Source organism: Phoenix dactylifera, unplaced genomic scaffold (genome assembly GCF_009389715.1).
Source record: "Phoenix dactylifera cultivar Barhee BC4 unplaced genomic scaffold, palm_55x_up_171113_PBpolish2nd_filt_p 001773F, whole genome shotgun sequence".
Taxonomy (NCBI): domain Eukaryota; kingdom Viridiplantae; phylum Streptophyta; class Magnoliopsida; order Arecales; family Arecaceae; genus Phoenix; species Phoenix dactylifera.
Genome location: NW_024069071.1, coordinates 47,981 through 71,907, shown reverse-complemented (window position 1 = coordinate 71,907; position 23,927 = coordinate 47,981). Strand labels below are relative to the sequence as shown.

Genomic DNA, 23,927 nt, shown 5'->3' with positions numbered 1-23,927 from the left:
TATGGTCTAAAACAAGCCCCAAACAATGGCACCTTAAATGTTGATGAAATAATTCTAACTAATGGATTTAAAATTAATAACACAAATGAATGTGTATATTATAAAAAGAAGAATAACAAAATTATAATTTTATGTTTATATGATAGATGATATCCTAATTTTGGATCAGACTTAGAAATTATTAATGAAGTAAAACAATTTTTATCTCTAAAATTTGACATGAAAGATTTAGGACAAGCAGACCTAATTCTTAATACTAAAATCATAAGGAAGAAAATGGAATAACTTTGTCCCAAAGCCACTATGTGGAGAAAATTCTTAAAAAGTTTCACTACTCTGATTGTCATCCTGTATCTACTCCCCTATAATCCATCTCTTCATCTAAAGAAGAACTTAGGTGATCCAGTCAATCAAAGCTTGTATGCTCAGATCATTGGTTCTTTAGGATTTCTTGGCAAATTATACCAGACCTGATATTGCATACTCCTGTGAACCGACTAAGTAGATATACTCACAATCCTAATAATGATCATTAGACTGCTCTAGAAAGAATTCTCAGGTACCTTAAGGGTACCATATTTCTAGGATTACACTATTGTGGTTATCCTGCTGTTCTGGAAGGCTATAGTGATGCCAACTGGATCAGTGATACAGTTGACACCAAATCCACCACTGGTTTTTGTCTTTCTTTTAGGAGGTGCAGCTGTATCATGGAAGTCTACCAAACAAACTGTAGTGGCTAGGAGCACCATGGAATCTGAAATGATTGCCCTAGATACCACTAGCATGAAGCCGAGTGGCTTAGAGATCTACTGATAGATTTGCCTATTGAGACTTCACCATTACCTTCTATATCTATTCATTGTGACTGCAGATCTGCTATAGATAAATGCAATCAAGAAAATGCAAATGTGAAAATGAATAGGCACTTGAAAGTGCGCCATAAATCATTGAGATACAAATTAAAGAATAACTTGATTGCACTAAATTTTGTAAGATCCGAAAGGAATCTAGCTGATCAGCTTACCAAAGGATTGTCTAGAACAGTGGTTCTAGAGTTGTCGAGGGAGATGGGGCTAAGCCCATAAGTAAAGTCACCACGGTGGTAACTCAACCTGAAAAGGTTCAATGAGTAGAAACAAGCTAGATAGGTGACTAATGAGGAGCACTATTTGTTTTTCCCATCCCTAGGGCAACAGTGCTCATAAAAGCAAGGGTTAGGTTGAGTTTTTACTCTTAATGAATCCGAGACCCATGAGGCAGGGTACCTACTTGCTCGTACCCTTTTTCAGGATTCACCTATATGCGTGTAGTCGTGAGGCCGCGACTGTGGGAAGTGGGCTGTTCCCTCATAACACACATGAAGAGATACCTGCGCATGGCCGTAAAGCGCAAACCCGCTTTGAGCATGTTCACGCTATATTATGTGTGCTGTTGATGAAATCTGAGCCATGGACCAAGGTTCAAGGCATAGTCCACCTTGGCTCCACAGAGGTAATCAATTGTCACTAAGTGAAGGTTCAAACCGAAAGGTAACTACACCTATTACATAATATAAGATACTCAGCATTTTATTTTTGATTTTTTTTAAAAAAAAGTTATTTTGATTTTAAATTTTTTAAATATTTAATTTATGTGGGGATTGTTGAATTAAATCAAATAATTTTAAAATTTGAAAAACCAAAATTGGTTAACGGCCAAGTGGCAAGCATCCGTGCACAAGCAAGGAAGCAAACATGGAAGAATTTCTAATGAAAGCAAACCATGACAAGTGTCATGTATCCAGCGCAGGAGCAAACATGGAAAGGCCCCTCGAAGAAGGAAGGAAGCATGAACGGCTAAGATGCAATAAGCCGAAGAATCAAAGGAGCACAAGAAGACACGTCATCAATCCGCGGAAGGGAAATCTTCTTCTTTTGGACGTGCCTGAGCCTATATAAAGGGCTCTAGGGATCATTTCAAAGTACAATCAAAATTTTCCTCTTCTCCCTATTCCAAGAGTCTAGATAAAAAAGGCTCTAGGGATCATTGGGGAGAAAAGAAAATAAAGAAAATTTTTCTTCTCCTCATAATTTTTCTAAGTTTCTTTTGAGCTATCTGCAAGTGTGAACGTGCTCTTCTTTCTCCCTGGAGGCGCACGACGGGGAAGACGTGGTTCTGTATTGGGTCGTCGTATCTCTAGGAGATCTGTGCCAGCCAGACCCGTGCGTGGGGGGCATAAACTTTTCTGGGACAGCGCATCAGCGTGCTTCGATCCATCAGGCCATCTTCTCTCTCTTTCTTCATTTTATATTATATTGTCAAGTTAGTTATTTGCTAGTTTTATTCTTCTTATTTATTGTTTTTTGAATATTAGAAATATTTAATTATATTTGTGCATCTAGGCTAACACCTTCTTGGCTTGCTTCATACCCTTCTCTTTTCTATCCAAATTTGTAGCACGCCTACCTAGGTTCTTTGACTTGTTACCTTCCTACCTTTCCTTGCTCTATTTTTCTCTTCCATTCTCATGGTCTTTATATAGGTTGGCTTAATCAATGCTTTCAACTTTGAAAAGCATCAGTTCCTTTTGATGCTCTCATGAAGATCTCTGAAATACTTTATGAATTCTACATAATCATCAATGGAGATCCCTAGAGAAATATCTTGCTTATGAAACTCAGTGGCACAGTTCTAGACAGATTGATCATATATCTGTTTAAAATACTGTCAACCAATCGAGCTATCATTCTATATCTGATAGTGTAGACTTGCTTCTTGATAATGTTTTAAATTTTTCTTTAGGTCTTACCACACCCTCATGATTCTGTAGATACCTCTGGGCATCCATTCTTGAGCTTCTAGGCCTAAAATTGGTGAGGATCATGCTCCTAAGTTTAAATCAAATTCCTAGTTTATGTTAATCTTCATCTCACTAACCTTCTTTCCCTTAGACTAAAATTGATCAACATCCACCTTATCCTATCTCCAATTGAGCAATTTTTACCCTCAATTGATCTCAATCACACCCCTGTTGCATCAGTTGACCAATTTTCCCAAATTTAACCCCTAATTTATCAATTTTGATTCAATTTCTCCTCTTCTAAGACATTCTTTACCCAAACTCTCTCTCTCTCTCTCTCTCTCTCTCTCTCTCTCTCTCTCTCCTCTCTCTCTCTCTCTCTCTCTCCCCTCTACCTAATTTCATCTTTAGTTGATCAATTATAACCTCGATTAAGCCAAATTTTCTACCTATCCCATCAAATAATTTAAAGAAGCTAACCTAAGTTCATCCAATGTAGCTTGATTTACTAACCTGATTTAATTTTTTCCAAATTACCCATCCAAGTCAAATCTTGAGGAAAAGAATTGATGACTTTGAGCCCCAAATTCAACCTAAATCAGGTACAATCTCCTTCCAACCTCTTCATTTCTTCTCCACTCTCTCCCTCTCTTCATTCCCAATATCTAAATAGGCTAAAAAAAACAGTAAAACCATGGAAAATTATATTGAAGAAAATTATAGATCTAAGAGTAATCTATGCATTGAAGAAAAAATCATGATTTTTTATTGATTGTATGAAATTTAAAAACAAAATAATTATTTTTAGTTAGAATAATATTAATAAAATTATATAAAAATTCAAAATATATCATATTTGGATGCATGCATGTTACTTGCTATCTTATAGTAGTTATTTAAATTAGCATAGTTATGGCTAACCGAACCTAAGCTAGATTCAAATAAATTCTAAAACTAGGGGGTAAAATTAATTTTGATATTATAATTTAATATTATTTTTTGTTCAATCATTTAAAGATATTGAAAATTATAATTAAAATGTATTCAGTACAGAAATGTAGAAATACTTTAAATAATGTAGATATTTTTTGCATTAAATATAAATTATATATTTTTTACGTATTCAATAACTTAATTAATTATTAATTCAACCAAAACTCATGAAAATTTGGCAATGTGTATTGGTAATTGGGATACATTTTGTAGTAAACTATGCATAGGTTTTACAGAATTTTATGAATTATCACATGTATTAAGTGAATTAAATAAAAATCACTAATTTGTCAAAGATATATAAAATTTTGATCATGTTTTGAAAATGTAGATCCACTTTATATAATTATGGTGATGAATGAGGTAGTTTATGACATTTGTTCATGAAACTTGCGGAAATAGATTCAAAAAGGAAGAAAAATAAGAATGTCAACTTAGATTGGGAGCATGTAATGATTTCATATTAGCCCCATCAGAGGTGTGAGTGGTGCGACACAAATTGGGGAGGGGCCATGGATGACAAGATTGAGTCAGCATCTAAGTAGTGGTTCTCTCGATATAATTGCATACAAGAAATATCTATAAGAGTTCCAATAGTTGATGATGAAGCACTTCATGACTTTAGAGAGGACAAGAAAAAGGTTCTAAGAAGCAAGCAAAGATTCATTATTGAATAGATGAGTCACCATCATATCACTCCATAGATCTACAAAACCATAAAGCATCAGATTTAGATGATATGAAGGACGCCTAGATTCAGCCTACTATATAGGACAATATGAATGATCATAGTAGAGGGAGGAGGTTGTGAGGCATATGGCAAAGTTGCTCATAATATGAGAAGGTTCTATTTCGAGTTTGCTAATGTAGATCTAGGCTACAAGAGGTTATTTGATGGGGACATCAGAGCCCTTCATCCAGATGATCCTGAGCCCCCGGATTGAGCCAGACTCGTTTATTTGCATATTTATTTTATTATTTTATTTTTGGGCTTATTTGCATTCTAGGGTTTATTTGTGGTTTATTTTATTTCTGGGCTTATTTGTGTTATTTGTGGGTTCATTAGGATTTATTTCTGTGTAAGGGGGGTTTATGCAAGTTGTGTATTTGGGCCCTATATATAGGGAACTATTTTCATGATTAGGGTTTAATGAATGATTAAGAATTTCTTTTCCTCCCAGATCTTATTCTTCCTCCTCCTCCTCCCCTTCTCTTCTTCCTGTGTCTCTAGAACCTCTTCTTCCTTCTTCCTCTCTTGTTCTTCCTTCTTCTCCTCTTTTTCCGCATTTGTGCGGCATCAACTTGGTATCAGAGCCGTCGGCTTTGCCCCTGCTGCCAAAGCCACGACCTAGGTTATCTGCCAAAGCCCTGAGGTCTAGCTTCTCTCTCCCGGCTACTTCTTCCGAACCGAGAGCCAAAAAAAAAAAAGAGAAAAAGAAATCCTTTCTTCCCTCTCTCGGTTCTCACACAAGGAACAGGGGAAGATCCCGTCGCCAGGTCCACCCCACCCGTCGTCACACCCACGCCCACCGCCGCCACCAGTCGCCGCCAGCAGCGCCGAGCCACCGTCGGACGTTCTCGCCGCCGCCGCTGCCCAGTGAAGGCCCGAGCCCGCCGTCGGAGGAGCCATTTCCCCACAGAAACGTCGCCGCCCGGGTTCCCGTGCCTGTTGACGCCGCCCGTGGCTGCCGTGGTCAGCCGCCTCTTGCCGCCGCAAGCTCCGCCGCCGCAGCCGCGACCTCCACCCCATCCCGCCAGCCGCCAAGCCTGCGGCCACCACTCCCACGCTTCACCGCTGCTGCATCGCGCCACAAAAAGGCGCCACCGGCCGGATCCCGTGATCGGCCACCGCCCATCGCCGTAGATCCTAGAGCCCCGGCCACCGCCATCGCCGTGAAGATCGGAGCCCTCTCCCGAAACCATCGGAAAGTTGAAGAAAGGATTAACGGGTAAGTCACAAAACCCGTTAACCCGAATCCGGTAACCCGGGTCCCCAAAACAGCTCCGCACGTGACCGCACGTGCGTGCAAAAAAAAAAAAGAAAAAAAAAGAAAAGGAAAAAGGAAAAAAAAGAAAAAAAAAAAGAAAAGGTACCTGTTCATCTTCCTCACCGTGAGCACCCTCGCCACCGCCTTCGTCCGCCGTCGCCGCCCGCCTCGCCGCCTTGCCACCGCCGTTCGTCCGCCTTCGTCACCGCGGCCGTCCACAGCGCCGCCCGTCCTTGCCGCGACCGCCGTCGCCGTTCCACCGCAGCGCCGCCTTCGTCTTGCCGCCCTCGCAACCGCCGGTCCGAGTTTTTTTTCCACCACGCCGCTCCGCCTGGCCGCCTTCGCCACCCCCACCGCTTCTTCTCCAATCGCCACGCCGCCCACTGCTGCCTCCGCCTCGCCGCCACCTTCGAACTCCCATCGCCGTCCCCTCCACCAAAGCCCCTCGCCGCCTCCGGCTTGCCCTCCGTTTGCCGCTGCACCAGACCGCCGCCACCTGCCTGCCGCCTCCTCTGCTCCGCCGCCGCCGTCCCCATCTCGAACCCCTGTCACCTTCCGCCGCCCCTCTTCCCCTCAAACCCCTTCCTATCTGGCCGATCCCACGCGCCTCCCACCCTCCTTCTAAAGTCAACACAGGCCGACCCTAGGCCCACGCAGCAGGAGCCTGCCCCGACTCTCTCTCACGAGCCCAAGTCAGCAGGCCGAGCCACTGCAGAGCCCCTTTCAACGGCCTTTTCTTCTCCAGGGGGACACACCACCCCCTCCCTCCTCCCTTTTCAAGCCCATCAGCTGCACTTCGCTTCTGATAGTCGCCCCAGACCTCGAACGCACCATTCTGGTTGTCTGCATCCGCCACAGGTGATAGGTTTCCATTTTTCTTGGATTTGTTCATTTAATTATGTTCTAGTTCTCTTGCATGATAGCCATATACTTGAAAATTTATATTGTTATCAAAATTCAGAACATAGAACCCCTACTTTCAAACCCATCCTATTTGCCTTGTTAAAATCTAAATATTAAATTAGCACACCCTAACAACTGGATGCTTCTCAACATTCTTCGATCATATTGATTTAGGATCAGAACAACTGTACTACTTGATTGCAATCTAACTTCTTAAATTGAATAATCTTAATCCTTAATTCTGAATAACCGAAGTAAAAATCAGCAACATTTAAATTTTAAGTTATTATTGTGAAGACTTGCTGATTTCTGAAATCATAATAGATTGCATTAGTAGGTTGTCCTGCATCAAATTTGGTCCTACATTATAGTTATTAAGGTTTCATTAGTGACACTGCATTTCACATCATCACCTAGTGTCATCATTGCATGCCAACCTGTAGTGATATGGAGTACTATCTCAGTCAACCTAAAACCCCTGTAGCTACCATGAATTCCGACATTTTGAGGTCTATCAAGGAACAGATCGTTGCCATACGGGCTGGATACAAGGAATTCACACAAGAGATCCGTGAGCTCAGGCAAAATTCTAGGACTCCTACACAGCCAACCCCTGTTGCAGCCCAACCTAAAATCGGTTTGGTTGCACCACCTGTAATCCTTCCCCATTCTCTTGGGCCACCAAACCCAATGCTCAATGTGTCAACAATTCGACCACATAGCATCCCAATGTTCCATTAGGACCTACCTGATTACTGAACCAGAAGTTAGGAGCCAAGAGGTCGAATATGTTGAAGAAGTCTATGAACCAAATATAGAAAACTATGAAGAAGACTTTGAAGATGAACCTATAGAATTAGATTTTGTTCAAAATGATTCCCAAAGGGAGATTATTAATCTAAGTACAACCAAGCCACTTCACATCACTACTGTGGAAGAGGTAGTGACAGATATTGAGAGCCAGTCACCAGAATTGGCACTTGTAGCTAAAGATACCCATGTGGAATCCAATCTTGAACATTCCTCTATAGTAGTTTCCCTTATAGAGGAGTTTAATGTTATAGTCCCTGATGATCTTCCGGATGCACTCTCTCCGATGCGTGATATCCAACATGCAATTGATCTAGTTCCCGGAGTATTTCTACCCAACCTTCCACATCATAGGCTCAACCCAAATGCATACGCTAGGACCTGGGATTTAATATTATCGACAGTTGAGTTTACATATCATAGTTCGATTCATAAGTCCATAGGTATAAATCCATTCGAAGTGGTGCATGATTACAAACCTAGGCAACCCATAGACTTGTTTTTCATGTCTCATCAGTATAGAGTCTTTGAGTCTGCACAATCAATTGCATCACATCCACATTCATTGCATCAAGAAATCAGCAATTGCAGTCACTTTAATAACTTAAAATATAAATCCCTTGCTGATTTAACCAGACGTTATAATGAGTTAAGTGAAAGAGATTACGTCATGATAAGAATTAGGTTTGAACGACTTTCTTCGGAAACGTTTAAGAAATTGCAAATTTGTAGTGTAGAACAGTTCAAAATCTTAAAGAAAACCAGTTCGAATGCATATGTTGTGGATCTTCCTGATGACTATGGGATTAGTGCGACATTTAATATTGAAGATTTAGTCCCATACAAAAAGATAATATTCCTGCCTTCTGACCCCTTTATTGATATACCTGCCCATGTTGGACACCCTGCCCTATTACCTGCTGTTGAGCCACCACCTCCCAAATTTCATGCACGCAGAGAACAAATAGAACATATATTGGATGAGCAGGTTATTTCAAGCAGGAACGGTGGTTACCAACGTTACCTTGTTCGGTGGAAAGGTCGACCAAAGTCTGATGTGACGTGGATTTCCAAAGCACAGTTGCAGCGCATTGACCCCGATCTTCTGGAGCAGTACGACAGCCGGCCAAACCTGTACTCGACGGGGTCGAGTTTTTCTCACCCGGGAGGAGTTGATGGGGACATCAGAGCCCTTCATCCAGATGATCCTGAGCCCCCGGATTGAGCCAGACTCGTTTATTTGCATATTTATTTTATTATTTTATTTTTGGGCTTATTTGCATTCTAGGGTTTATTTGTGGTTTATTTTATTTCTGGGCTTATTTGCATTTTAGGGCTTATTTGTGTTATTTGTGGGTTCATTAGGATTTATTTCTGTGTAAGGGGGGTTTATGCAAGTTGTGTATTTGGGCCCTATATATAGGGAACTATTTTCATGATTAGGGTTTAATGAATGATTAAAAATTTCTTTTCCTCCCAGATCTTATTCTTCCTCCTCCTCCCCTTCTCTTCTTCCTGTGTCTCTAGAACCTCTTCTTCCTTCTTCCTCTCTTGTTCTTCCTTCTTCTCCTCTTTTTCCGCATTTGTGCGGCATCATTATTATTGAGGATAGTAGCTAGATAACATCTATATTTGGGGCCTTTACATGCAAGAAGAAAAAAAAAATCCAGAGATATACCAACGAGGGCCCCCATTCATAACTTATGTTTACATTTCTTCTTCAATAGAGACTCAAAGCAACACATAATTGATCATGTACTCATCAAGAATAAGAGAAAGGACATATGAAGAGTTACTATTTTTTGATTCTACTACAACCATAAATCTCTAAATATTGCAAACAATACCTACTATCATTCTGCTATCAGCTCTATCCAAAAAGCTAGTCAAGATGTCGATACTTCTTGGTTGAAGGATGTTTATGATAAGCTACATAATAATAACGAGAAAGAGCTAAAGAGATGGATAGCTCCTATAAGAGTAAGTGGGACACTTATAGTGTGATATTGGTGTGTGATGGTTGGTCAGGGTCTAGCAGGTGAAGTATCATCAATTTTTTGGCATATTATGATAAGAAGATATTCTCTCATAAGTTAATTGATGTTTGTGACAAGATGCATGATGCCTTATACATCCTGAGTTTGATAGAGCAAGGATTGATCAGATAAGGTAGTATCATATTGTGCAAGTTACTGATATAGATTATAAAGATGCCACACATTTTTTGGACTTCATATGCTATCCATTGTATAGATCTAATGCTGATGGACATTGATCGGATCTAGGTGAAGTAGGTGGAAGAGACTTCTTAGGCTATCAGTATATTCATATATAACCACATAGGTATTGGCTTTGTTGAGGAAGTACACCAGAGGTGAGATATTGAGGCTAGTAATCACCCATTTTGCCATGCACAATATTATGCTCCATAGACCTATTGAGAACACTGTAAGCTTGCGCCGGATGTTCGTGAGTACAGAGTGGCAAGAGAGTAAATATATCCATGATAGCACAAAAGGGAATCATGTGGAAAGGTTAGTTACAAACCAACAATTATAGAATAAACTAAGAAAGTATATAAGGCAATTGCACCCTTATCTCGAATATTTAGAGTTGTGGATGGTGAAACATATTCTTAGATGAGCTTCTTCTTTCATATGATAATGATTACCAAGGCTAGGAAATATAGATTTAAAACATGCTAATGACTATATTGATATAATTGAGGAGAGGTGGGATTACCAGATGGGCAAAGAGTTGCATCTAGTAGGTAATCCAAGTGCAATCCTCAACGATTGTTTATTCTTGTAAAATACAATCATGCAATCTTTGTTTGCTAATTAAATCAATTATCTTGATAACCTACTACCTCAACCCAAAGCTCTAATATGGTGTCCTAAAAATAAATATGGATGAGTAACCATTACTTGTCCTATACAATGTCATCTATAAGATGGAGCTTGATGTAATGATTATTGCTAGATGTCCCAAGAAGGTAAATTTAATGGAAATTAGCGGATCATTCTAGAGAAGACAGAAGATGAATAGAAATACCAGAGTTTCGAAGGATTCTGACACCTTGATACCATGGCAAATCTAGTATTGGATGATTGTATTTGTATGTATTTCTTATTGGTATATGAAGAACTCCCTGAACATTTGAAGTTTAAATAGATGCACTAGTTAGTTTACATGTGTGCACTGCATAATATGTTCATAAATCCTCTGGAATTTGTGCATCACAATATATCGATTCAGGACCAAATCGGTAAGAATGATTTAAAAATAGTCCAATTCTGTAAAAGAAAACAAAAATAACTGTTTCTTTAAGCCTGAAGATAGGATAACTACTTATGCAGAGTACCCAGAAGGCAAACGGCATTGAGCTTTGCTATACCCATGGATATTGACCTATATGTACATGATGGCAACAAGCAAACGAATCCTAAACTTTATCCTCTGTGCCCACATTAGTATAGCCTTATGGACACAATCTAAGAGGTTCGGGATGTATCTTTCGTACGAAAGAATAATTGATCTTCTTTCGCAACATCGACCATTGAATCGCATCTTGCATAGATCTCAAAGAACTCTAAATTCTTTTTTTTTTTTGGTGAAGAATAGGAGGGGAGGGGGAGGGACCAGCCCACCCGCGTAGCAGCCCCATTACTGGGCCCCCCTTCCACTAGGGAATGTTCGATACAGGTCGCAGGTTTCGCGTGCCTTCCCCAACCCGTGGGCTCACCCCACTGGGTTCACCGCCTCACGTGTGGGTACGTCACCCCAGCGCCACCTTGGTACAAGTGGAAGGAAAGCATAACCGCCAACAAGCCAGCCGGGCGTGGGGCATCCGGTCCCCTAATTTAATCGACGCCCGCGCGTTTCGAACCCGGGCAACTTGGGCGGAATTATCGCCCCCTTACCACCAGGCTACTACCTTGGTGGCCTCTAAATTCTTTTTTCACCATACGTCTGTATAGACCTTAAAGTGGTTATTACACAATCCAACAATTGACGTCACAAAAGAATGAGAATAATTCTTTTCCACAGCGATAGATACAACCCGAACCCCAATCTGAGGGCCCATCAACCCCTCCTGTGTAGCAATATTCCAAAACATCACCAACCATCAACTAATTAAAATCATCGGCAACAACCTTTGGACCCATTCAAAGAATACATAATTAACATCTCTTTTGAAGGTAACCTCGAATCTCAGGCATTTATAATCACTGACATCAGACCTGCTTTTAGGCTAAACTCCACTCAACTCAATTAGACTGGGTCAGACTACCACATCCAGCTTGCGTTCAGTCTTGCTTAACGGAAGACGGACAGGACTCACTGTTGAACGTCATCTACAATTAGCTCCAGTAGCTCTCCAAAAGGAACCGCGTGTCTCCCCTCGCTCTCCATCTCTCTCTTATCCGATTTGGATCCCACTCAATTTCTTTACAAGAGAAGAGTCTCAAAAGATGGGAGTAGAACTTGGGAGAAGGGAAGACACGGTCGTCAATGGATACGCGTCGATGAGGACTACCGACATCATCCATGACTCGTTCCAAGGTGTGATCCCAAGTCCTCCTAAGGTTTATTGGGTACAGCTATCATGGCAACCCTTGTGAAAAACATATATCAGAAACTTTTTGCCACTTTGCAAGTTGCAACGCAGGATAAGGCTGGTCATCACGCTCTGATAGGTGGGAGAATACTGGAGGTGAGATTTTGCCAGCCAAAAACACTGTAGTGTTTGATGTTGTGTACTTTGTGGAAATTGTCAGCATGGCTCCTTCAAGTTGAACTGGCATTCGTGTGTGTGGGGGGCCAAGAAGGCCCTTTAGATCTTCGGATTACGCGGTTCTTGAGGGAAAGAGACAAAGTTCCATGCACTAGACTCTTTAACAAGCCAACACTTCTTTCCTTGTCATAAGATGGAAAACTGTAAGTGCTCAACATCAGAAAGGACTTTGGTCAATGAATCTTGCATGTCATTGATCTTTGTTTGGGGTGGTGGGCAAGGAAATAAGCAGCAAAGAATGATTCAATTGTTGGGAGTAATACATTTGTTGGATCATTAATTATTTAAGATTCTTTGGGTAAATTGTAGCCGTACATGCACGTTATGTATAATACTTCTATTTCAGCCAAAAAAAAAAAAATTAATTAAGAGACTAAATTCTTTCGAGAAAATATAGAAATTCTACATTCTATATATCTATCGTATTGGAAATCCTATGTAAAAATAAGTACCTTTTAATACTATAATGGTTTTAATGTACCTTTTGATCTAAAGGATGTGATGATTACAAATTAGTTGATCATTTGTTACATCAATCGTGGCTGTTGCACTATACATATTACATGCATTTAACTTGTTAATTTTTCCAAGGTGAAGGTCACATATGTCGCAACTAAATTCAACTTTCGAAACCACTTAAACTCATGAACTATTAGAATAAAATTTGTGAAGTGTTGGAGAATGATTTTTGGTGCTATGGTGAAGTACCAGAAAGTAACACTGAGGTGCTTAGAACTAAAGGACAAGTGAAAAAGAAATGCTTCCTCAATCTTTTAAGATACTCACGCAACTTCTGGGATGCAGTTATTGTCTTCTTCTTCCAAATACTGTGAAAGTGCCGGATACTGTACTGACAAAGTATAGTACAGACATAGGACAAAACCCTTCCTTTGTTTTGATTGTGGTGATTTAGAGGGATTGAGGAAGCCTGCTACAGCCTCATCTGCCAGAACAATGGAAGCAACTCTTTTATATCTATATACAATGCAGTAATAGAGATTTGTGGTAATTGAGGTCCACCTGCTGGATTGATTTTTTATTTATATCTAATATGTCTTGATTAAAAATTTTATACCAGATGCTTATTTAAATTATATAATTTTTTCCATTCTACACTGATTTTTTGTAATAATTCCGAATTTTTTTGGGGGGGCTCGTGGACCAGCCCGGAGTAGCGAAGCCCAGTCAACCATGCACAGTGGCATGATCCAAGTAGATTCCAATGGGAGTCTTCTTCCTCCTCCGATCCCGGTAGCTTGGGAGACTCCTCGAGAGCAATTCGAGTTCGCCTAGAACTTGAGATTTTTTCCTTTTGATTCCTTACCAGAAACGCCAACGGATCTTCGCCGGATTGAGTAAGACCCAAGCCACTCCTCTCTTCTTCTTCTTCTTCTTCTAGCCATCTAGCCATGTTTTTCTTTGAATTAACCCGACAAGTCACTGGGTACCCCTATTTCGGTGACTCTTCCTCCTGCGTTCACGGTCACCGAAATAGGCCAGGGTTCTTGCCAGAGCTTCGGTCAAGCTCTACTACCACAGCCAAGACTTGATCGCTGGCTAGTGAGCTGCAATACCCAGCTCTTCCCATTTTGAGCTGACCTAGCGACTACCTTCTCTTTTTTTGTCCACCGCTGGCCGACGTAGGTGTTGATGCCACTGTGGTTATCACTGAAGGCTGGACATTAGGCTGTTGCAGCTGCCGTTGCTGCCGACTGCCTGAGGCTATTGTAGGCCACTGTCCATCGACTCTTCCATGGCTTTGTTTGAGAAGGAGAGGGGGAGGGAGAGTCTCCCCTATGTTGAGAAGAGGAAGAAGGCTTTCTCTCTTCTCTCTCTACTTTTCTCTCTCTTCACTCTCTTGTTTCTCTCTCTACTTGGATTGTCTTTCTCTAGAATTGTTGGACCTGGTAAGGGCGTCTTTCAATGACTTTTGGTCGTCTCTGGTCTATAGTCATCAGGCGGCGTACCAGCCCCCACCATAGCAATTATTGAGCAAGTTTGAATTTCATCATCATCAATCTTTATTGAGGTATCTATACTATAGTGCAGCCTAACTCTTGAGTTGACTTGTTAGACTAACTAGATCCAATCAATCCAAGCACCCAGATATTACTTCTGTTTTTTTTCAGAATTGTAGGTTGTATAGTACATGGCTAAAGTTGAGATCACAGGTGGAGGGAATGATTAGATAGAGCATCACTGATACCGATTGGATAATCAAATTTTGGTAATTGGACCAACTTAGTTGTTTGGTATGAATTGAGATTATTATTGTTCAATGATATTGAGGTTATAATATATAGAACTCTTTTTTAGGGAGTGTGTGGCTGTGTCGCATGCCAGATCCGGGTGCTGGGTGCGGGGTATGACTTTTTTGATCAGATGTTTGATTGTCATCCTTATATCTTAATTTAGGAGAATATTTAATATATGCACGTGTTTGGTTCGCAACGAAAATCGGAATCGAAATAAATTGGTGGGAATCGAAATGGCTATATCCTCTGGCATATTTGGTTCGTAACCGCAATCAAAATCGGAATGTAATTTGAATACTCGGAAAGAGAAGAAATTTGATTTTAGAGGATTGGGGTATATCCACTCTCCTTTAGAATCAGAATGGAAATGAAACTCTCTCCAACCAAATGGCTGGAGCAAAAGTCACTCATTTTCATTTGCATTTCAGAGTCTTAACTCTTCCCAACCAACTATACCCTTGATTGCATCAATTTTGATTGAACTCTCATGCAAAAATTTCTCTTCGTTTGTCATTCTTGACTCGTATTGAGGCTGCAGCCATCCATGTTGCCTATTCTGGCATGGATCAGGGGAGCAGGGTACAAGATCTGTGGTAAGGGTTGAGTCTTGCCTTTTTTTTTTTTTTTGGTAAAAGAATAGGAGGGGAGGAGGAGGGACCAGCCCACCCGCGTAGCAGCCCCATTACTGAGCCCCCCTTCCACTAGGGAATGTTCGATACAGGTCGCAGGTTTCGCGTGCCTTCCCCGACCCGTGGGCTCACCCCACTGGGTTCACCGCCTCACGTGTGGGTACGTCACCCCAGTGCCACCTTGGTACAAGTGGAAGGAAAGCATAACCGCCAACAAACCAGCCGAGCGTGGGGCATCCGGTCCCCTAATTTAATCGACGCCCGTGCGTTTCGAACCCGGGCAACTTGGGCGGAATTATCGCCCCATTACCACCAGGCTACTACCTTGGTGGCTTGAGTCTTGCCTTTCGTCACCAGTCCAGGAACAGTATTTTTTTCTAGCTAATCGTTTTATGTGAAAGGGAACGGAGCGGGGAATGACTGAGTCCTCCTTTCCCCTAGTTTTCCACAAGTCCCACCACGCTCTTGGAAATTTCCACAGAAGCAGTCTCAATCAGCCCCACACCACCCCACTGCTCTTTTCTCTCCCCCCAATCTAAAGCCTTGCTATATATATATATATATATATATATATATATATATATATATATATATATGCACTTTACACCAACTTACACATATAGAAGCACACCTTTCCTTCAACTTGCAAGCTTCCACAACTAAATAGAAGCTCCATAGAGAGAGGGGGGCAATCAGCAACATCTTCCAAGATCCAAAAAGGTTGATAGATAAGGAAAAGAAGCAGGGAAATGAATAATCTTGCACCAGGCTATCGTTTCTACCCAACAGAAGAAGAATTATTGAGTTTTTACCTTCGCAACAAGCTCAACAGCAGGAGAGAGGACATGGAACGAGTCATCCCCGTCGCCGATGTGTACTGCTTCGATCCATGGCAGCTCCCTCGTAAGCACTCATTTTGTACTAGTTCATTTTCTTCTCACTCTTTTTTCTATTTCAGCCTTATTCGCTTTTAGCAGAGAAACCAAGAATAAAAATATTCACATCCTTGGGTAGTTCTATATCCGACTCGTCACCTTGATCTTCAGTCGGTTGCTTTAATTTTAATAATTTGTGAATCTATGTATATGCTTAATTTCTTTCTCCTTCACCTTCACATCAAGTCTCTAGCTCTTTGAAGTACTTTCCAACACTATTATCATATCTGAATCATAAACTGACTTCCAATAAATAATCACTGCATGCAGAGATTTCAGGAGAGCCATGCATTCGAGACTCCGAGCAATGGTTCTTCTTCTGCCCAAGGCAAGAGAGGGAAGCTCATGGGGGTAGACCGACTCGAACCACACCTTCCGGGTACTGGAAGGCCACCGGCTCCCCTAGCCTCGTCTACTCCTCCGCCAACCGTGTCATCGGTGTGAAGAAGACCATGGTCTTTTACCAAGGAAGAGCTCCCACAGGAACCAAAACCATATGGAAGATGAACGAGTATCGGGCATTTAAAGAAGATGCAGCCACCACTATGTCAACTGAAATATCAAAGGTAATAATTCCGACTCTTTGAAACCTTTAGTTTATCATCTGCTTCTTTTTATAGCGATCTTGTATTGTTTGATTGTGTAGCAACGAGGCGAATTTAGCTTGTGTCGAGTCTATACAAGATCGGAGATCATCAGAGCATTCGATCGGCGTCCTCCCGTCGCGATTACAGCAAGCGAGAGTCGAAGAACGCCTGAAGCGTTGCCCTCCATGGAGACAAGATTCATGGCCAAGAGAGCCAGGTCTGAGGGTAGCTCCTCGCCCGAAGACGATGTCTGCAGCCGCCCGATGCATCATCGAAGAACCAATGATCCCAACGGAATTGAGGACAATGGTTGGGACTTGTTGGATTGGGCTTGAAGAGAGAGAGAGAGAGAGTTCAAGCTCTCTCTCTCTCTCCCTCCATAATTAATTTATTTTTTTATTGATTAATTCAAAAAATAGATATTGATTTCTTATAACTTGGCATCACTAATTATAAGGAGAGAAAGGGTAGGAAAAAAGAATATGAAAAAGAGAAGGAAAAAAAAAGTTTGAAGAGGAGAGATATATAATGCTTAGAGCAACTCTAGTCGTATGGCCGACAGGCCAAACTTGGGTTTGATTAGTTTTCTTCTATTGACTAATGGTGGAATTATTCGGCACCGCGTTCATCTCATCGTCATCAGTCAATCGTCACCCATGACGCGTTTCAAAGTGTCAAGTTGCTTTCACCTATTTGTATGGATCTCATGGAGTAAAATTCCACCTCGTCAAGTGGTACATCACACAGGGTGGCGAGACAAAAGCTCGTTTCAAGTGGGTGAATGAGCCATGAGCAACTGGGGTCATGCAAGCCTTGGGCTTGAACAGTTTATGATTTGGACTCGCAGGAGCAAATCGGGCCCCAAGAGCTCAACCAAAGTCTATAAGGATTTGGGAAACCCCGGCCCAAAGAGCTTGAACAGTTTATCATAAAGCCACACACTATTTCACTTACTCTCTCTCCTCTCTCTTAAAGCTAAGCCCCAAGGGGGGGGGGGGGGGGGGGGGGGGGGCTATGGAGGAGAACAGAGCAAGAGCAGTAGCCTGTTAGAACAGCAGTAAATTCATGTATCAGCCTGTTATTTTAATAATTTGATTTTTCAAAACTTTGGAGAACTTTTGGAAATTATTTTCAAATGTTAACGTAGCTCTAATTTGTTGAAACTTTGCTGATTGTTATTTTGTCAAGAATGTAAATTATGCTTCTTTCAATTCATGTATTCAACTTTGGGGGGTTTTAGATGCTAAAGCATCCTTGTATATAAAGCGATTAGATGACCTAATTGTGGGTATCTACAAAATGAGTAATATGTTACACTTTGTAGTATTTATTGAAATTATTTGTAAAATATTCTATATTCAATGTTATGCAAATTTTTAGTATGATTCCAAATTTAGTTGTATGCGAAATTTCTGTAATTATATGAATTTGATTTATGATTGCATTATTGTCAGTTAACTGCATGATTTCTCACTCATTATGTATAAATTGTATTGTATTTATATTATTGGATCAAGTAGTAAAATTCAAAGTGGTACCATGAAAGAAAAGAATGTTTGGCTTATGTGTGTGTGTGTGTATGTACACATACATATGTATATATCATCTAGCTCTCAACTTGACTATATTATAGATCCGGGATTTGATTACATGACCTATACCACAGGATTAAATATGACCCATGACTTACGCTATAGGGGTTAAATGTGGCTGCATGCCCTCAACCGCAGGGGCTAGTGCGGCCTTGTGGTCACTGTTGCTGGAAATTGGACCCGGGGGCCGTCACGAAGCCAGGGGAAGGAGGGGCTCCGCCGCAGGGACGGTGGATGACCGTGCGCCGGCTGGTGGCGTCCTCCTGGAGGGGTGCAAGTCCGCCGTAGGAGCGGTGGTCGATGGCGTGCCGGCGGGTGGCGTCCTCCTGGGGGGCGTAAGTCCTGCAAGAAAACCGGTGGCCGGGCTCCCCGGCGCCGGCCCTCCGATGCTTAAGTCAGAGGGGGCAAATATGTGGAGAGAGCAGGGAAGAGAGTATGTGGAGAAGACAGAGAGAATATTTGGATAAGGTCCAGAGGATCCGTTTCCTCAATTGTCTGTGTTGTTTACTTCTCTCCACCCGGTCCAGGAGGATTCTCTCCAGCTTCGGGTTTTTCCTTCTATTTTTTGGTCCTCCCCCCTTTTCCCCTCCAGGTTTCCTTTTATAGGAGGATTTTTGTTACCTGGGAGGTGACAGGAGGTTTGTCCTGTTTTGTAATAATTGGGCGCGATTTGGCCCATTAATGGCGTGGTGGAAAATAAGGTCGAATCAGACCGGAACCAGGGAGTTGTCACGGTCGATCGGACCTGTTGGGGTGGTTGAACCGCCGGCCGTGGTAGGCCTGGGGTCCGTGGATGGTAAGTGCATTTATTACCGAGTGAACCGGCGGTCAGGGAGAGCCATACGCTTTGATGGTTCAGTGATTCGGAGATCGCCTTGAGCCGTGTTCATTAAATGACTGAGTGCATCGGAGACTCGAGGGGGTCTCATGCATTAATGGCAGGTCGTGCCGAATACCTGCGGAGATCTTATGCCTTGATGGCTTGGAGATAGCGGCAGGTTGTAGTGGAGTTGTCAGGTCCCTCAGGCTTAGAGGGTTAGGCGGAAGTTGAACATTTGGTCCAAGGCAATCGGCTCGGCAGGGGTGCCGAGCCGAGCTGGTCGCCCAATGGGGCGCCCTGTGGCGGGGTTGCTTCATAGTACTTCTGCTCGGCGCCCTTTGGGTGAGCGTCTTTACTTGCGCTCTTTGGTTGGTTTCCTGGTCGGCGCTCTTTAGGCAAGCGCTTTCTCTGGTCGGCGTTCTCTAGCCGGGCACCCTGCTGATCGGCACTCTTCGGTCGAGCGCCTTTCTGGCCGAGCATCCCTACTTGGTCATTTTGGTTGGGCGCCTCTTCTTGGCGCTCTCTCTGGTCGGTGCTCTCTGGCCGAGCACCCTGCTGGTCGGCACTCTTCGGTCGAGCGCCTTTCCGGTTGGCACTCTTTGGCTGAGCGCCTTTCTGGCCGGCGCCCGTTGGCCGAGCGCCTCCGTGACGGTATGACTTGGGGTTTTTCCCCCAACACTACCCCCCGACTTCCGAGTTCCAGTTGGCTACCAGCTGGAACGTGGGAAGTAGCTCCAGTTGGGTCATTACGGATTCCGAAAATCCTAATTTATTGCGCATTTTGAATTATCAAGCGCTTCGAGGTGTCTTTAATAGGCGGCGTCTCTTCCTTCCCGAAAAGTCTCATTATTGGGACGCTTTTTGCGAAGCGTCCTCGCGTCGTGGGCTCATGATGGGGCCGCACGATCCGATGGGGCGCTTCGGCGTCCGAAGCGCTAGCCCTAATTAAATGCGTCGTTCTGTCTTTTGGACTGACACGCGTCGTCATCTAAACAGGATACAGCGTTTTTCTCGCTGATCCGGGCCATTGGGGAGGTCTATTTAAACTCTCCCCTGGCCCTCTGTCCTCTTCCTATTATTTTCTGCTTCCAGCTTTCTATTCTTCCAGTCTTCCTCAGACCGAAGTCCCTTTTCTCCGGCATCTTTCCCAGGTTGTCCTTTTTGCTTTTTTAATCCTTTTCTTCCCCTACAATGCGTTCTCTCCCCAGTGAAGTCGTATCCACCATGAGCGTCCTGGAGGTCGAAATGACCGAAGAGTGGTTTTTCCCTCTTCAGGGGTTCCGTTTGGAACCCGCCAGGCGAAGGGATCAGATAACTGATCCTCCGGTAGGCCGGATCGGAGTGCACCAGGAGTCACTCTGGGCCGGCCTCCGATTTCCTCTTCACAGCTTCGTGAATGAGTTGCTGACAGTATGCCGGTTGGTCCCGGCGCAACTCACTCCGAATGCTTGGAGGACAGTGATGGGTTTCCTGTCACTGTGTTTACTGCAGGGGATTCCGACCTCTGTTAATGTTTTCCGGCGACTTTTTGTCTTTAAGTCGAATCCGGGAGACGGGGAGTGGCTTTACATCGCCCTTCGGGCGGGTCGGCCACTCTTCCATGGTGCCCCTTCGTCCATTCATGGCTGGAAGGAGAAGTTCTTCTTCCTTGGCTCTGAACGGTCCTGGGGGTTTGACCCCAGGTGGGGGCCTACCCATCTTAAGTCCATCAACAGGCCCCCCCAGCTTTCTCCGCGTGAGCAGGAGACCCTCGACACCATCCGCGGCCTTGGGGATGGGATCTTGCTGAACGGCCTCATTAGCGAGGACGCTCTGGTGAACGTGGGGCTGAGCTCGGCACGTCCTCAGGGTAAGGATAATAGCAATGCCTCTTTCATTTCCTTAATTGTTCTAATGTTCTAATTTTGTTCGTCTTTGCAAACATCGCCAAGATGGTGACCAAGAGCGAGGTCCTCTACGCCCGCTACCAGAAGAGGGCAGCCGAGCTCTCGGGTGAGCCCACCGAGCCGAGGAAGAAGCAAAAGGTCTCGGCAACCTCGACTCCCTCGGCGGCGGCAGTAGCCGAGGCGGGTCCTTCCCGCCCCGCGCATCCCGAGGCGGGCCCCTCTCGTCCCGCATATCCCGAGGCGGGCCCTTCTCGCCCCGTGCGTCCCGATGCTGGTCGGGGGGACGGCGCGGATTCCGGGGGCTCGGGCTCCAGGGGAGCCTCAGGGGCGCCCCCGTGCCCGGCGCCTTTAGCGCAAGTTCCTGGTCGGCAGGATGCTTCAGTTGCCGATCAGGGGAGGAGATCCGCGGGTCCCGTGCTTGCACGGCCCGCTATAGTCGTGCGGCGGTCAAATCGGCCGCTCGTCCGACCCCAACCCCCTAGCTCCGAACCAGGGAGCAGTCAGGGAGCTTTGGGGTTGGCTCCACCTAGGCCAGCCGACGCTGGCCTCCCGGGTTCGTCGGGCTCGGAAGAGCGGGTGCCTTTTGCACCCACCTGGTCGGTGTTCGAGGGCGATTCAGCCCTCGAAGATCCTCGAGTAGCGCGCGAAGTATTTCGGCTCGCGCTGCTCCCGGCTGACCGGGCCGCGATGCAGTCCATGAGCTACAATGCTTTCATAGACATTACTCGCTGCAACGCCGTTCGGGTAAGTAAAATTTTCCTCCTGTGTAATCTGTATAGATTTTTTACTAGTGGCGCCTTACGTTTTTCTTTTCGTCTCTTTTATAGCGTTTGCACGAGACGGAGATGCCGATGCACCTAGTCCAAGAATACCGGGAGAAGGCCCGGAGGTGCCAGCGCAGTTACGACGAGGCCCAGGCGAGGTACCTAGCCGCCGAGGCGAAGTACCAAGCCGCCGAGGCCGAACGTCAGGTGCTCCAAGGAAAAGTCGGAGCATCCGAGGAGGGAGTCCGAGCTCTGACCGCAGAGCTTGAGGAGGAGAAGGGCGCGCACGCATTGACGAGGTCCGAGCTGCGCGCCGCAGAAAGCCGCCTGGCCAAGGCCGAGCAGGCGCTGGCCGCCCGCGGGCAGGAGGTGGAGAATGCCCGCGGCCGCCACTTAGAGCTCGAGCGGGGGCTAAGGGACCTTGAGCGGAAGGCCGCCTATCATGAAGCCCGGGAGCTCGAGGCTCGAGGGCAGGCTCAGAACGCGGTGAGGCTCTTCCGCGAATCGGCGGAGTTTCGCGACCTTCTAGAAGAGGAGGGCGTGAATGGGCTAATCCAGGGCTTCCGGGATTTCCGCAACCAACTGCGGCAGCTCCTTCCGGATTTTGGTGTAAACCTGCTCCAGCCGGGAGCAGGGGTCAAAAGGCCGGCAGCGGAGGCAGAAACTTCGGGGACCGAAGCGGCCGTAGCCGTCCCCGAAGTGACCGAGGTCGCCTCCGAGGCTACTCCTATCGCTGCCGAAGCCACTGAGGGGGTCCCGGCTGCTGAGCCAACCACTCCTGGCACTGCTGAAGCCGAAGTGGTCGAGCTCGAATCTTAGTGTAATTTTTGCTTTATTTTGTTTAAGTCGGGATGGCCCCCCATACTTGTAAGGGCCAAACCCGAATTTTCGTACTTAGCCTACGGGCTTTTTGGAATGAATATCTTTTTCGGAAACTCGCCTATTGTAGTCCAAGCTTCTCTGCTCGGATCCGTTTTAGGTTCCGAGGATGTGGGCTCTAGGGCCTCAGCTTTTACCCGCCACAGGGCTTTTAGGTTCGGCTTGCCGAGCTCCGCTGCTCGGTCTTTCAACGCTTATGCCAAAGGGATTTGGTCTCGGAGAGTCTTTCCGAGCTTAGTCCAGAATTCGACCAAGCCCTAAGGCGGCCTCTGGGACTTAAATTTTAACGAAGTTAGTGAACTTTGGGTCCGAGCCTCGAGTTACCAGGGCGGACCAGATTCTTTCTCACCAATTGGGTTGAATACTCGTCAGCTCGTGACAAGGATTCACCATAGTATAGTAGTTTGGTGTCGTGAGCATTCTTTCGCCGAGGCGATTGAAAATGCTCTTCTGCTCGGAGTCCATTTTTTGAGGACATCGGTAGAGATCCGAGGGCAATAGATAATGTAAAAACATTAATGTAAAAGCATAAATGGGTACCTTGTACCGTGTGCGTCCTCGCGCCGAGGCGACTGAAGACGCTCCTCTGCTCGGGGTCCGTTCTTCAAGGACGTCGGCAGAGAGAAGTCCAAGAATAAAATAATGTGAAGACATTAAATAAATGGGTACCTAGTACCAAGTGCGTCCTTGCGCCGAGGCGACCGAAGACGCTCCTCTGCTCGGGGTCCGTTCTTCAAGGACGTCGGCAGAGAGAAGTCCAAGAATAAAATAATGTGAAGACATTAAAAAAATGGGTACCTGGTACCAAGTGCGTCCTTGCGCCGAGGCGACCGAAGACGCTCCTCTGCTCGGGGTCCGTTCTTCGAGGACGTCGGCAGAGAGAAATCCAAGGATAAAATAATGTGAAGACATTAAATAAATGGGTACCTGGTACCAAGTGCGTCCTTGTGCCGAGGCGACCAAAGACGCTCCTCTGCTCGGGGTCCGTTCTTCAAGGACGTCGGCAGAGAGAAGTCCAAGAATAAAATAATGTGAAGACATTAAATGAATGGGTACCTGGTACCAAGTGCGTCCTTGCGCCGAGGCGACCGAAGACGCTCCTCTGCTCGGATCCGTTCCTCGAGGACGTCGGCAGAGAGAACGAGCCGAGCTCGTGGGTTGAAGTCGGTGGAGAGCGAGCCGAGCTCGTTTGGTCAATGAAGACCACGTCCCAACGTATTGGGGCATCCCGGTAACCGGGGCATCCCGACGTCTCGAGGCATCCTGACCGTGGTCAAGGTAGGCGAACGAGCCGAGCTCGTCTGGT

General features: G+C 44.7%; 1 protein-coding gene across 1 annotated transcript; it reads left to right on the top strand.

Moving 5' to 3' along the window:
* The first annotated feature begins 15,755 nt into the window (after positions 1–15,755).
* Positions 15,756–17,659, top strand: LOC120109077 (NAC domain-containing protein 90-like). Its single transcript, XM_039122812.1, has 3 exons — positions 15,756–16,061; positions 16,364–16,659; positions 16,740–17,659. Exons 1-3 carry the CDS (start codon positions 15,908–15,910, stop codon positions 17,013–17,015), a joined length of 726 nt encoding a protein of 241 aa, XP_038978740.1. The 5' UTR covers positions 15,756–15,907; the 3' UTR covers positions 17,016–17,659.
* The last annotated feature ends 6,268 nt before the right edge of the window (positions 17,660–23,927 follow it).